Raw genomic sequence first — 15,017 nt, 5'->3', positions numbered from 1 at the left:
GCGGCCCTTTAGGTTCACAGAGTTCCACACAAAAAGCCTGAGGATATGCTGTTAAAATCACAGAAGCTTTAGAAATCTTACTACATGAAATGTAAACATGCAAAAATGTCACTACAACTTCAGTAATTAGATTTTGACTACATAAATAAGGCTCTTTAAATATAGCAGAGAATCATACCAATTTTTTTACTGATCAATATTTGAAAACAATCAAATGAGCTACACAGTACAGTCATTTGACAGAGAATTACATTCATTATTTTTACATAGAAATCCTTATATTTAGTGTTTGTTACATAAGAAAAATCAGAAATATGCTAAATATTAATAACTTTATGTAGTAGAATTTCTAGGTAGTTTCTCACATTTTTGCATTCCTGAAGTTTTATACAAAGATAATATATTACTCTTATAATTATAAAGAGCTCAGTAAAAGTTTTTAAACTAATGCTTTTAGTATCAAGATTATACCAGTTAACTTCATCTATGTTCTTGCTTCAGTCGCTTACCATTAACTTCACTAAGAAAACTAGTGCTTGGGGCCGGGGAGATGGCTCAGTGGAATAAGCGCTTCCCTGGCAAGTGCAAGAGCCTGAGTTCAATCCCTGGTTCCGCCAAAAAAAAAAAAAAAAAAAAAAAAAAAGAAGAAGAAGAAGAAGAAAGAAAGAAAAGAAAAATAATGCTAAATCAATTTTCTTTAATTAAATGCATATTAATTCAAGTAATTTGGAAATATAAGCACAAACTCCAGTAGCCAGGGCTTCTTCCTGGGGATTGAACTCAAGGCTGCCTATGTGCTAGGCAAGTGCTTTAGAACTGAGCAATAACCACAGCTCTTCCTTTTTCATTGCAGGACAATGTCTTACTAAGTCCCAAGGCCGACAAAGTCATTGCAATCCTCCTGCTCCACCCACAGAGTAGCTGGGATATAGCTGCACACTACCATGCCTGTCTCAGTATCCAGGATTGATGTCAGACAATAGTACAATTCAAGGAATTTGATGATCTGGTAACTTTTTTGGCTAGACCATACAGAATTAGCTGAGTAAGATGATCTCATGGTGTCAAATATAATTCTGGGCTTTTAAAAAATAATATTCAAAATTGGACTTCTATCTACTTATAGGGCTATTAAGAACATTGCTCAAACTAGTAATAACAAAAAGTCACATAATCATTAAAATCATGACTCCATTTGAGCCCACTATGGAGCTGGAATAGCAGGGAAGACAAGTAGACTGAAGGCTAAGGAGTGACCATTTTTCCTTCCAGCAAGTAAAGGCAACGGCCCATCAGAGGCAGAGCAGGGGCAGAAGATGGAGCCGCCATCCAAAGAAGCAAGAGAAACTCATAAAGCAGTCTCAACAAATTGTCAGGCAGCAGGATTGCCAGGTGTGGTGCTACACGCCTGTCATCCCAGCACTCAGGAGGCTGAGGTAGGAGGGTTGCAAGCTTGAGGTCAGTATGGCTATACAGTGAGGTCAAGGCCAGCCTAAGCTATGTAGCAAGATCCCATATCAAAAAAGCTTTTTAATTAAAAATAATAAAAGCTGAGGATAGGTTATCATGAGAGCACAAAAACCCCTGAGAAACACAGACACAAAGAAAGCTGGAGTCCTTCTGCAGGCTGCTCCCAGGGGTAGCCCTGACTCTCTGGAAAAGTCAGGATGTGGCCTAAGAAGGTGTCCCATAGTGCACATGTGGGGTCACACAGAATAGCAACTACCCAAGGTGGGGGGTAGATGGCATCCCAAAACTATGTCTTACACAACACTGATAACTGACAAAATGATTTGGAGAATTTTTGCACAAATGCATCACACAAATTCATACCAAGATGAGAGGTAAATGGCAGATGGAGTACATCTTTAAGTTAGGAGGTTGGTGGACTCTAGAGAAAAAGAAGTATTAGCTAACAATACTGGACACGGGTGCCAGGGACAGAGCTCAGAGCTTTACACATTAGTCCCAATTTCATAGCTCATCTTCATGTGATAGATGAAAGGTAATCCACGCAAAGCACCACACAAGTGTGCTACACCTGAAAGTTCAAACACTGTCAAATGCACAAAGCTTTAACATCGGGAAGGCCTGCAAAGCAAGCAAAGAGATGTGGCTACGTGCTCCTAGAATATAGTGGCTTCCACTGACTCTAGCACAGCCCTAAAATGCCCTGGCTTGCTCTCTCAACACACAGATGGCATTAGTTTATGCTACTGCCTATCTCTGTGAAACTCAACATCTTGGTCTGTGACATACAAGCTTTGCTTATTAAATTTATGGTTGTTTTATTTACTAACACTAACAGTTTATACGATAAATAGTCAAGCCAAAATTCATAATTGTCTTGAGGGAGGACTTATGGTGTCATCAATAGGGAAAAATGTAACATTATATTTTGATATAAAACAGTCAATTACAGAGATGTCCAATAAAAGAAATTGGCAAACACAAGTGAGTATACGAGAGGTGAGTAGATTACTAGTTCTGCAGAATACCAGTTCTGCAGATTACCAGGTCTGTTTGAGACAGCACCACAGGCTGTTGCCAGGGGGTCTTATGAGGCAAAGGTGAGATCTGTGGAGAACAGCATCTTACCATTCTCTCTTCTGGATTTGCAGAAGTCCGTAACCAGTATGATGAGGATTAGAAATTATGTCTTAAGGACATTCATAGTCTGTACTACTGAGTGGAACTTGTAACAGAATTACAGAATAACCACCTCTAAATGCTTAGCCTGCTTGGGAAGTCAGAGCACTTGCTCCTGCAGCAGCACACGAGCAGCAGGTTAATGGCAGAGAGGTATCCCAGTAAGGACAGCATTCCACTAATCCCAGGGTCCCAGTAAGGAGAGCATTCCACTAACTCCAGGGTCCCAGTAAGGAGAGCATTCCACTAACTCCAGGGTCCCACCGGGCTGGGCCTCCTGGGGAAACCTTTAGAAGCATCAGGAATGAGGCTTGTGGTCTTGAATGTGACGTGAACACCCACTGAGCTAAGAGTCTATCCACATAACCTTCCACATGTTTTGCTCTCACCCATGTATGAGCCACTTGAGTAAGCCACACAGCAGTAATGTACTAAGGATTGCAAAACCGAAGCATTCACTGAATCACCCCTATTTGTCAATGAGCCCTCATTGCCTGGGGTGCAGGGAGCACTGGGCACCCTAGAGGTACCTGTTTAACTCTCCTCTGGGGCTGTTCCTTCATCTGACAACCAGTTTTCTGCCAACACACCCATTGCCATCTGCTCCGCTCCTACCGGAGGCACTTCCACACTCAGGGTTGCTCAGAAGCTGCACTGTGACCCACGCTGGAGTCCCACATCTACCAGTCCAGTCCTAGGAAGCTACCAGCCGTCTCCACATTTCCAGCATTCTATTCTACACCGCAACTCTGAACTGGGCCCCAGCACCTCACAACCACCACACTGCGCTGTCGGCCACCCCTGCTCACATCCCCCCTCCACCCTCACCTCAGCATAATGTTGCTTCTCTTTGTTCTGCTTCCTAACAAGAGCCTTCTAGTGACATGACAAGAGAGACAGAAGGTGGCAGACAGAGGACAAAGATAACAATAGAGAGAAAGAAAGAAGGGCAAAGCCAGGGCTCCCTGACTATGGTTTAGTAGCTGAGGTGATGCAGGAGAAAAACAGCATGTCCACTCCCTCACAAGCACAAGGAAACCTAGAGGCCTTGGGCCAGCAACCTGCAATGCAACTAGAAAAATAAGGTTCCATAGGGCCAGCAGAAATAAAGGAAGAAGGGCCAGTGTCCCTGGAGAACTGGTAAGGACACAGCCTCTAGGGTCTCTCCGTGGACCAAAATGGGACAGAGAGACAGATTCTCTGTGTCAGAGTGACAAAAGGCCAAGCTGTAAAAACTGAATCATCTTACCTCAATTAAGTAGCATTCCAGACGTATGAAGAGAAAAAATCCTCACCCTGTGATAAGTCATGGGATGAGCATCTTACCTCTGACTGGGGTGTTTAAAGATGGGTTCTTATAAACAGAAAGAAATACTTTATTGAAAACACTTTTTTCTTTCTCTTAAAATGTCATTATTTGGTTGCAAATGCATCATTTTCTCCTCTGGCTATGAAGATCAAATATCTCCAAATATGCATTGCATAATGACCTGTTGGCAGGCTGCAAAATCACAGCTTGTTGCTGCCTTTCATGGAAGGAAAATGAAGAATTATAAAAACAGAATAATAAAAAAAAAATTCTGACCGAGTTCTTCCTTTATCAACTCTGTGACTGTTCAAGACAAAGACAGGTGGATGCCAGGGCCAACCTTTCAGGTTAAGAGTAACCTGACTCTGACCGAAGGGAATGCTAGGACCCATCATTCCTGGAAAAATGATACAGCTGTGCTATAAATCTGTGTGGTTAGGGAGGGAACTGAGCCTTCCATTCTCAGGATCTAAGGATCTTAGTAAGGTTCATTGTCCTTCTAGATGCTTTTCAATCCAAATGGAGCCAAGGGAAGAATCCCAGCCCACATTGGACTGGTTCTGTAAAGAAAAGGCAATCTCTTTAGTCTACACTGCAAATACACTTAGGAGCTGCTGTGGTCCCCTTTGAGCCAGTGGCCTGGAAATGAGCAAGGCTTGCAGGATCATGCAGGCCTGCACCAGACTGCACAGTGACTGCGGCACAGGTGTATGCGTGCTATGGCCTGCGGGTATCCCCAGTGTTATTTCCAAAAGCCTCATGAGCCCCAAGACACAGGATGGCTCTTGGCCCTGTTCTTCTGCCTTCATAGTACCAAGAGATAGGGACTCTTATGGATCTTTCTGGAAAAGGGATGGGGAAGAGACAGAAATCTACACTGGTCTAGCAGTGATGACCCCAGTGGCTGGGGAGGAGGCAAATCCCAGACAGAGGACCCAGACAGCTAGAGACAAACCACGCTACATGTGCCATCTGGGGAAAGCACCATTCCTCCAACTCGTTTTTTGAAGTTTTTATGGTTTCTCCATGTTATTTAGAAATGAAATAAGAATTTTTCAGTGTTCTCCTTTTCAACTGTTTATTTTCCTTGCTGAATGATTCCAAAGAAAAATCGACACGAGGCTGTTGCAACACCAAAGACCTGGAGCCGAGAGATGCATCTGTCACCTCTGTTTCTTCTTCTCATTTTTTCCCCTTTTCCTCCCCCATGGTTGCCTCCTTTTACTTCCTTCCACTTCTCTCTCTTCTCTTTGTCATGCCTTTTCTGTGTGTCTCACTCCATTTGTATTACTACAACACATGCCGAGACTGGGTAACTTACAAAGAAAGGAACTTCATTTCTCTCAGTTTCAGAGGCCTGGGGGTCCAAGATCAAGGCACTGCCTGATGACAGTCCAGCCACTGCTTCTCTGCTAGTGCCCTGTCCCTACATCCTCCTCAAGGGAGGAAGGCTGTGTCTTCACATGGAGGACAAGCAAATCAGAGAGTCCACTCCCTCAAGTCCTTCTCGCAGTGGCATTACCCACTCAGGAGGGCAGGGCCCCTGCCCTGAGCGCTCCCCAAGTGCTGCGCAGCCCTCATGTGTAGTGCTGGGGCCAACTATCCAGCACCTGGATTTGGGAGACACACTCCACACCCCTCTGATCACCGATTCTCTTCCCTGCTCCTATCCCACCACCCTAAACTTGCCGCTACTCCATTCCCTTTCTGGCCCTCAGCTCAGAGCCTCGATGTCTTATTTTAATCATGTAAGGTTTGGTTACATGAAGTAGGACTAGTTGCTGAAGTTTTATCATGGCCATAAGAAGACTATTAACTATTGCTTAATTCAGCCGTGACAGGTACCCAAAGTTCACTTTTAGTGCAAAATCTCCCCTATCTCTCTAGATTCTAAGGCCCATGAAATCATTCAGAGACCCTTGGTGAGGGAGTGGCTTCCAAATGAATATGAAGGTTAGGGAGGGGCCCAGGAGATGCAAGGGAAAGACAAAAACATTAAAACAGAACATCAGGTATAAATCTCGCTGCAGTCTGGCTAGGTCAGCCTAGTAGCCTAGCTTTTAACTCTGCTTCTAAGCCCATGTACATCACTTTCAAAATAGTCACTTCCATTTTCCACAGAAGATTGTAGAAAGTCAAAATGAAAAAAATAAAAATAGGGAAGGCTTTCAGTCCCCTAAGGGCATAGTAAGATGCTTTCACTATGAAAGGGGAAAACATTCTCCCATCATTACCACTGGGAAAGAAAATCTGAGGGACTGAATAAGGGCCAAGGCAGGCCCTGGGACACACACCGGCGCTGTCCACAGGGAACAGGTTCTCCCATCAGGCAAGGTCACCATCCCCATGAGAAAGTGTGGTGAGTCTTAGAAGACACAGCCTAAGACTAGAACCATGTTGGTCACAAAGACAAACAAGGTCTGAGCATCGCTCAGGACCACAGAGGCCCTCAGAAGCCAGTGAGATAAGCAGTGAGCCCTGAGGTGTGACTCAACACTGGAGCACAGCCATCTCACAAGATCCCAGGAACAAGGTAGACAGGGAACATGGGACAGGGAGTAGCCTGCCCTGACCACAGGCTCTGCTGGGACTTGCTTAAATCAGGTACAAATTCTATATCTGGGCCCTTAAGACACACACTGCCCAATTCACCTACTGTAGGAGCTCTGGTTTCCTTCAAGATGCCCTGCCTCCACTGTCACTGTCCCCACAACATTGCTGCATGTTCACCTGTCCTGGACAGGACCCCTTCTTATCATTCTTCCAAGCTGCCCTCTGGCCAGATCCATAACTACGCTCATTCTCATCCCTGAATGCAGAGAGGACCATGCCAAAGCCCTGGCCAGCTCCTGGCACACGTCCAGAGTGAAACAGATCCGCTTCTCGGCAGCACTTCCGCAGGGTGTGGGGGCCACAGCCAAGGCCATATTGCTGGATGTACGCCAACACCCACACAGAAACTGCTGCACGCTCATAAGCAAGTGCGGTGGTAGCTCAGTACTTCTCGTCCAGGGTTCTAGGAGGTGTCACAAGTACCAAAGGTGATGCCCACAAACACAAATTGCGTGGCTGGACCCAGACGAGTTCTAGCTTGTGTGACACAGACCAGACAAATCACAAGGAAAGGATAAAATTTTGGTGTCAAAATGAGTCCCAAATTCAGTGAGTCTCAAAGCAATCAAGTACCAAACTATGATTATACTATGTGCTCAGTTATGAAATAAGTGTACCATTATTTACCTGATAGTCATCTCACAAGGATTAAAATGAGATAATACTTAAAAAACACCTCGTATGGTATCTGGTGCATCTTTAACAAAAGTTGATTACTTTTGCAATTAATGGTAGAGTTGAAAGGTAATCAAAATCTTTCATGTACATATATAAATATGCATTTAATATGTACAACACATACATATGTATGCAATACTCTAATACCTATGAACATGACATTAGGGAGTACACAAACACTGTATCTATGTTATAATGTTTAACCAAAAGCAAAGGTGCAAAAAGCACTCAGTTACAGCTTAAAATATTAAAATAAAAAATGTATTAAAATTTCATGGACTGGAGAGATAGCTCAGTGGTTTAAGTGCCTGCCTGGCAAGCACAAGGATGCTAGTTTGATCGCAGTACCACGTGCTGCGCTGGCCCCGAAACTGGGTGTGGCGGCGCATGCCTGTGATCCCAGCACTGGGGAGGCTGAGACAGGAGGATCACTATAAGTCCAAACTGTGTAGTGAGATCCTGTATCAAATAAAATTTTTTTTAAAAGTTCATTAGCTAGTGCCTGCCTGGCAAGTGCAAGGTCCAGAGATCAATCACAAGTACTGAAGGAAAAAAAAAAAATCATTAGCTATGTGAAATTTAAGTATACTTTAAAAATATATAAAGTCCTCATTTATGAGACAGGACTTGAAAAAAGACAAATAGAACATTTTTTCTGCAAAATTATGTTAGAAAGGATAACAAAAAGAAAAATATATAATAGGCACAAGAAACGAAACATTGCACAGTCCTTTCCTCTTACCTTTGATCCAATGAGCGTATAGAGCCACTGGATGGTTTCATTGTGGTTAATTACTCCATTCATCCCATCCACGTACAACATAATCTGGCCCAAAGCTACAGAAGAGAAAAACAAGCAAGGAGATATAGCAGGTTTATATAGGAATATAATCTTCAATGGTCTTAATGTCAATTGATATTTTCAAACTTTTAAGTATATAGAGTGTTACAAACCAGACCTAAAGATAAACATTGAGCTCTGAAATGTTAGCTGAATCTCATTTTGGAAGGTGCTGACCACACCAAAAGAAGCAAGGATATTCCTGGCATCTCGAAAACACAATTAAGGCCCTAAATCTAGTGATGTTGTTTCTATATGTCCCGATGAATACATGTGTATTTTGTGTTCTCTGTGCGTACTTCCAGACCTAGGAAAGACTTCAGGAGATGATATCTGGGTTTGACTTAAACTGGAGCCAAGAAGAACCACAGAGCTTCCCTAAGCAGCCTGTCCAGGGACCCAGGCTGTGGCGAGCAGGCCTCAGATCCTATGAAACCATCCCCAGCCAGTACAACGTTATTCCTCTAGGGAACAAATACACACACTTAAATATTCTTTGTAGTTTGACTTAGAGATTTTTTGATTAAGATAATTAAAACTACCAAAAATTGTCATACATCAAGCATTAAAACCTTATTTTAGAAAAATATAGTTACCACATGCTGTTGTTATTCTCCCCAAAAAGGAAATATATGCCATATTATTTAAACAAATGGTAATTTAAATTTTCAGCTCCATTACCATCAAAATTTGGACTCTAGATAATAAAAAAGCATAAGCTACCAGACCATAAATAATAGGCTTCTTTAAAATCATGTCTAACCTCCTGAATCATATTTCACCCATAATTAATGCTGTAGCATTGATATTTCTAGGCAATATTTTGCAAGTAACAACAGGACATATAATTTCAGAAAACTAGTAAAATACAGAAGAGTAAAGTGAAACTACATAATTCATAATCCCGCAACTTAAAGATAATATTTTGTACTTGAGCCCTAAGGCTGAACCAGTCCTTCCTGCACGACCTCCTCCAGGTGCAAGATGGTGCTAAAGCCCACCCTTCTCCTGAAAGTGGGCCACAGGATAATGACCACACAAAGGAGGGGTCAGCTGATGCCTGACAACATGTGTCTGGGCCATGGGAGTCATGAAAACTAGTCATTTGCATTCTGAAAAAACTGGAGAAGGCCAAGACTGTCAGAGGCAGTGCCAGGTGGCAACATGGCTCTAGAGAGCAAGCCTGCACCATTCCATGTTTTGTCATTTGTGGGACTTACTATAGGCATAATTATTGATTGTGCTCCAGTATCTTGATGTAAATACGAGTAATACTGGAGGATTTTGCAGAGGTGTTGTGGGGATTGGCCTGGAAGCATGCTTGACTAAGCAGGTGCTTACCCAACGTTAGTCACGTAAGCCACCTCCTGGAGGCCAAACACCAGTCACTCACAGAACAGAAGCACGTGTGAAGCCCGTCTCAGAAACACGAAGCTGGGAGGGGCCTTCATAGGTATGTACTCAGCTGTCGGTCATGAGATGGACAGAAGAACTATGCTTAATCCAAAGTCATCAAAATTTTCTCCTATGATTTCTTCTAAAACTTTCATTTCATATATATTTTTTGTTACTTAGCCATGTGTTAGAATTTGGGATAATTTGAGTTCAAAGTATGAGGTTTAGACTGAGGATATATATCCTTCTGATCTACTATTCTTCATTGAAGAGACTGCTTCCTCTATTTTATCCTTTTTTTTTTTTTTTTTTTTTTTTTTTTTGTGGCCAGCTCAGCCAATACTGGGGGCAGGGCTGGCATGGCATGTGGTGCTGGGGACCGAACCATAGTCCCTGAGTTTGCCTAAGTTTGCCTGAGTAGGTGCTTTAGACCACTGAGCTATCTCATCAGCCCTATCCCTTTTTTTTGGGGGGGGGTGGTACCAGGGATTGAACTGAGGACCTTGTGCTTGCAAGGGAGGCACTTATTCTACTATCTCCCCAGCCCCCTATCTCTACTCCTTTTATAAATTAGAAAAAAAAAAACAAAACAAAACAATCAGCTGTGTTTGTCCACTTCTGTTCCATGGGCCTATGTATCCCTTTACCAACATCACATTATCTAAATTACCACAGCTTTATTACAAGTCTTCAAATTACATAGTGGGAGTCATCTCATTTCATTCTTCCTTTTCAGAATTGTTTTGACTCTGTTCTTTTGCCTTTTCATAAAAATCCTAGAAGCAGTTTGTCTAAATCAATAATAATAAAAAAAAACGTTCTGGAAATGTCATACTTAGATTCACAGTAAATTTTAGAATTGACATCTTTATTACATTGAGTCTTTTAATCCATAAACTTATTACAGTGTATGTCTATTTACTTCTGATTGTTTTCATCAGCATTTTCTAGTTCAACCATAAGGTGTATATCTAGGACATGATTTTGCTTTTTAGTTTTATAAGTGCTTCATGTCCTGTGCAGCTATTGGAAATGATTTCTTGGTTTTTGGTACCTGGAATCAGACTCATAACCTTGCACTTGCCAAGCAAGTGCTGTGCCACTGAACTGTATCCCTGGCCCTGGAAATGGTATTTTTTTAATATTTACATTTTCTGTTTATTATGAGTACATAAAATTTATTTTTGTGTTGGACTTGTATTGTGTAACTTAAATTTATTAATTCTATAAGATTCTGGTCATTTTATTTGCTTTGTTTTTGTCAGGTCACTGTCATTTTCTTCATAGAAAACGATGCTTTCTTTAAACCAGTTCAATTGTACTTCTTCCCGCCTAATCCAAATCTGCTACCACATCTTAGTATCCTGGTTCACGCTTCCATATAATATTCCACAGGAGTGGTGACAGCAGTCACCCTTACCTTATTGCCAATATGAGGGGAAGCATTTAGTCTTTTGTCATTGATTATAACATTAGATGTAGGATATTATAAATTCCTTTACCAAGTTAAGAAAATTTCCTCCAATTTCTTTTTCTTTCTTTTTTTTTTTTTGTTTGTTTATGCATTTGGTTCTGGGTCTCACTATGCAGCTCAGACTCGTAGTGATCCTCCTGTTTTTAGCCTCCCCAGTGCTGGGATTACAGGTGAGCGCCACCATGCCCAGTCTTAGTGGCCAGCTCAGCATGCCCTGGGGACAGGGCCGGCATAGCACGCGCTTCCGATTTCTAACACGTTAAGTGTTTTGATCATGAATAAATTAATTTTTCTAATACTTTTTCTATTTCAGCTGCCACGAGTATATGGCTTTGCTTCAGACTGTTAATGCAGTAGGTTATTGTATTGAATTTCAGATACTGAGTGACCACTGTATCCCCTCAGCCATGGTGCGTTATTTTTATATATTGCTGAGTATGATTTGCTAATTCCTTGTTAAGGAGCTCTGCATCTTTGATCATGACCGCTATTGGTCTGTAGCACCCTGCCTTTGTCTGGTTTTCATATTATGGTAGTGCTAACCTCATAAAATGAATTGGGAAGCATTCCATCCTCTCCTATTTTCTGGAAGACTGTATAAAATTGGTTTTATTTTGTCTTTAAATGTTTGGTAGAACTTGCCAGGAAACCATCTGGGCCTGGAGATTCCTTTTGCAGAAGATTGTTAACTGCAAGTTAAATTTCTTTATATGTATAGTTAACAATAATTGCAGTAATGGAGCTAGTAAAGTTATCTGCTTCATCTTGGGTGAGTGTTGATAATTTATGCTTTATGAGGAACTGAGCCACTTAAGAAAATGGCCCATTTTATCTAAGATGTTAATTTTATGTGATTAGAAGTATTCCTAGTATCCTCTTGTTTATTTAAGGACTAGGTCTTATCTCCTCTCATTCCTAACCTTTGTGATCACTGTCTTCTTCTTTTTTTTTTTTTTTTTTTGGTCATTCTTGTTGGTCAATTTTTTCTTTCCAATGAACCAGTTGTTTCACTGGTTTTTTTTTTTTTTTCTATTGTGTCTGGCCTTTCAATTTTAACAATCTCTACACTAATATTATTCCCTTTCTTTTACTTCTTCAGATTTTTCTTTTCTTACTCTTGATAAGGTAGGTGTTGGTGTTATTTTGTTCTTTTCTAATATAATCACGCGATACCATAAATTTCCCTCTATGCAGTGCATCCCACCAACTGTGATATAATGTATTTTCATTTAATACAAAAATTTTCTAATTTCCCTTGAGAATTCCTCTTTAACACATGGATTATTCTGTGCTTGGACATATTCCTGTTATCCTTCTGCTCTTGATTTAGTGTGATTCCATTCTAGTCAAAAATATATCAGATGATTTCAATTCTTTTAAATTTGGTATAGTTCATTTTATGACCCAAGATATGATCTATCTTTGTGGGTATTTTATACATATTTGAAAAGAATATGGATTCTTCTGTAGTTTGGTGGAGTGCTCTAAAGATGTCAGTTAGAACTAATTGTTTCATGGTGCTGTCCAGTTCTTCCAGTGCCCTGCAGATGTTTGATCTAGCAGTTCAATTAATTACCAAAAGAGAAGTGCTGACCTTTCCAACTATAACATGATTTTTTTGGTTAGCTTCATATATTTTGAAGCTCTAGTTTTCTGGGTGGACTATCCCTTCTGTTACTCTACTGTCTTCTTTCTCTCTTATTTTCTTTGTTTGCATGTCTACTTTCTCCTTTAATACAGTCACTTTAGCTTTCTCTTAATTAGTGTTTGCATAGTTTTGATTTCCTGCATCCTTTTATTTTCAAGCTACCCAGAGCATTATACTTGAGGCGAATGCTTGTGGGCATTTAGTTGGATTTTGTTCTGTTTATCCATTTTGATAATCTGTCTTCAGGTTACTATTAGACAGATCCTATTTAATTATTCATGTACTACATGTGAACTAAGTTCTCTTCTTTCCAATCTGCTGAGCACAACTAATGGCTTTTTGTTTTGTTTACTGTATTTTTTTTATTATTCCTAGCTTTTTCTTTGGGTTTTCCTTAATCTTCTATTTCTTTGCTGGGACTTTATTTTTCCATTCAGCTCCACTCATTTCATTCTGGTAGGTTCCCTCTTACTTCTTGAGCCACTTTTACAATGGCTCCTCTAGACTGACAGATCTAGCGTTTATATCACGCTGGCACTGGGATCTGTTGATTTGTCTTTTCCTGTGCAAGCTGAGATTTTCTTAGTTTATTGCCTGGCAAGTGATTCTGGCTTATATCCTGGATATTTTGAAAATTATGTTATGAAAGTCTGGCTTTTGTTTAAATATTACAGAAAATGTTAGCATCTTTGTTTAAGCAGGCAATGAACCTAGCGCAGTTTGAGCCACAAGTTCCGACCCGCCTTTCATGGGCTGTGGTTCCGACGCCAGCTCAGTCTTCAAAGCCTATGCTGTGCTTTCCCACAGGATCCCCAAAAGCTGGTCTCACCTTGGCATTACCTGGGGGAGGGACACAAGCTACCCGAGCAATAAACAGTGAGAAATGTGACCATGTAGGCATTCGGGGTCCCCTCTCCTCCTGCTGAAGCCAGAGCACAAGGTTTCCTTGGGGCCCAGGTTGGCTGTGGAGCCGATCTGAGTCCAGACTAGAGGTTATCAGAAGAGAACGTGAAAAGCACCATCAGTTTAAAACCACTTCACATTCTAGACTTCTTCTCCAATCTGTCTGTCACTATGTACTCTTGAGTCATCAAATAGTTGCCACATGGATCTTTCCCGGGGTTTTACAGTTGTATTTGGTGGGAAGTACAGAGCCATGTGCGCTCACTCCATCTCACAAGAAACTGGAACTACCCTGCCCTGCTCTGCTCTGCTCTGCAGAACAACCTTAGGCAGCAAAGTGGAAGGTGGCCCAGACAGAGTGAGCCTTGCGGCTGGCGATCCACTCTGAACTCTACTTCATCAGTCGAAGCCTGTGCTTCCAATAATTTCTTCTTCCTTTCTCTTTTCTTCATTCCCATTTTCTCTTCTTTCTTTTTTTAAAGCTAGAAACCCTTCACTCCAGGGAATTCCTCAAAGGAAGAAGACTACGAGTAAATCCTAGCTGCTGTGCTGGAGGGAGCGCAGGGTGGGGGTGAGGGTGGCTGCCCCCTACCCACTCCCAAGGTCCTGCTTGCCCTCTTAATAACATACAGCAGCCAATCACCAGGTGGCGTGCTGGAGCCCAGACTACACCTGCAATTTCAAACGCCACTTAGGAGTTGTTGAATCAATTTAGTAAATCCAGACCAGGAATATATTTTCTATAAGTAAAACAGAACAGAATTTAGAGTGCTTTGCATTTGTTAAAGGGGAAGACCATTCTAATTTTTCTTGTAAAAATATGAATTCTTGGGGCTGGGGAGATGGCTCAGTAGAATAAGCGCTTGCGTGGCAAGCTCAAGGACCTGAGTTCAATCCTCAGTTCTGCAAAAAAAAAAAAAAAAGAATTCTTTTTCCTTGTAGGTCTTCAACCAAAAAAGTTTGGAATTAACTACCCCAGACTCTTTCCCTTTCCTGTCTATACCTGCAGTAAGTTAGCTAATTCCTTCAACTCTTCATCTGAAACAGACCTTGGACTCCCCTTCTCTTCCCTACACTGCTGCTGCAGGTCTACTTTCCAGTACTGCCCCTGGATGACAGTGACTGCTGACCCCACTTGTGCACACCACTTTCCAGCCCATAGCAGCTGTGTGACCACTGAATGCCCCCAAGGGATAGACATGTCCATTGAAGGTGAGCAAAGTTCTGTGTCTCTTGCCTGAAAACTGGACCTCGGGGGCTCCTCGCCCCTCTAGCCACCCTGGCAGCCATGTAGTTCTTGGTCAGAGCATCTGAATTCTGGCATCCCTGAACCTTTTGCTGCTGTCTCAAGGCTTTGATTCCAAATATATCAGTTTTTAATTTGTTATACATGCCTTGAATTTATGTCAAACATATAAAAAAGCATATTCATTCTGCAAACTAAACTAGGCTTTTAAAAAAATTTTTTTTTCAGTTTTAAAATCTTATTTATTTGGTACAGGATCAC

At 41.5% G+C, this 15,017-nt stretch overlaps 1 protein-coding gene across 1 annotated transcript in view; it reads right to left on the bottom strand.

Moving 5' to 3' along the window:
* Fhod3 (formin homology 2 domain containing 3) overlaps window positions 1-15,017 on the bottom strand; it is a 514,361-nt gene that overhangs the window by 192,328 nt on the left and 307,016 nt on the right. The window contains exon 6 of the mRNA XM_023714409.1: window positions 7,992-8,086. Coding sequence (XP_023570177.1) covers window positions 7,992-8,086 — 95 coding nt within the window. The remainder of the gene's footprint in view (window positions 1-7,991; window positions 8,087-15,017) is intronic.

The sequence above is a fragment of the Octodon degus genome, unplaced genomic scaffold (assembly GCF_000260255.1).
Source record: "Octodon degus isolate 3935 unplaced genomic scaffold, OctDeg1.0 scaffold00003, whole genome shotgun sequence".
NCBI classification, from domain to species: Eukaryota; Metazoa; Chordata; class Mammalia; order Rodentia; family Octodontidae; genus Octodon; species Octodon degus.
This window is presented reverse-complemented; position numbering and strand designations above follow the sequence as displayed.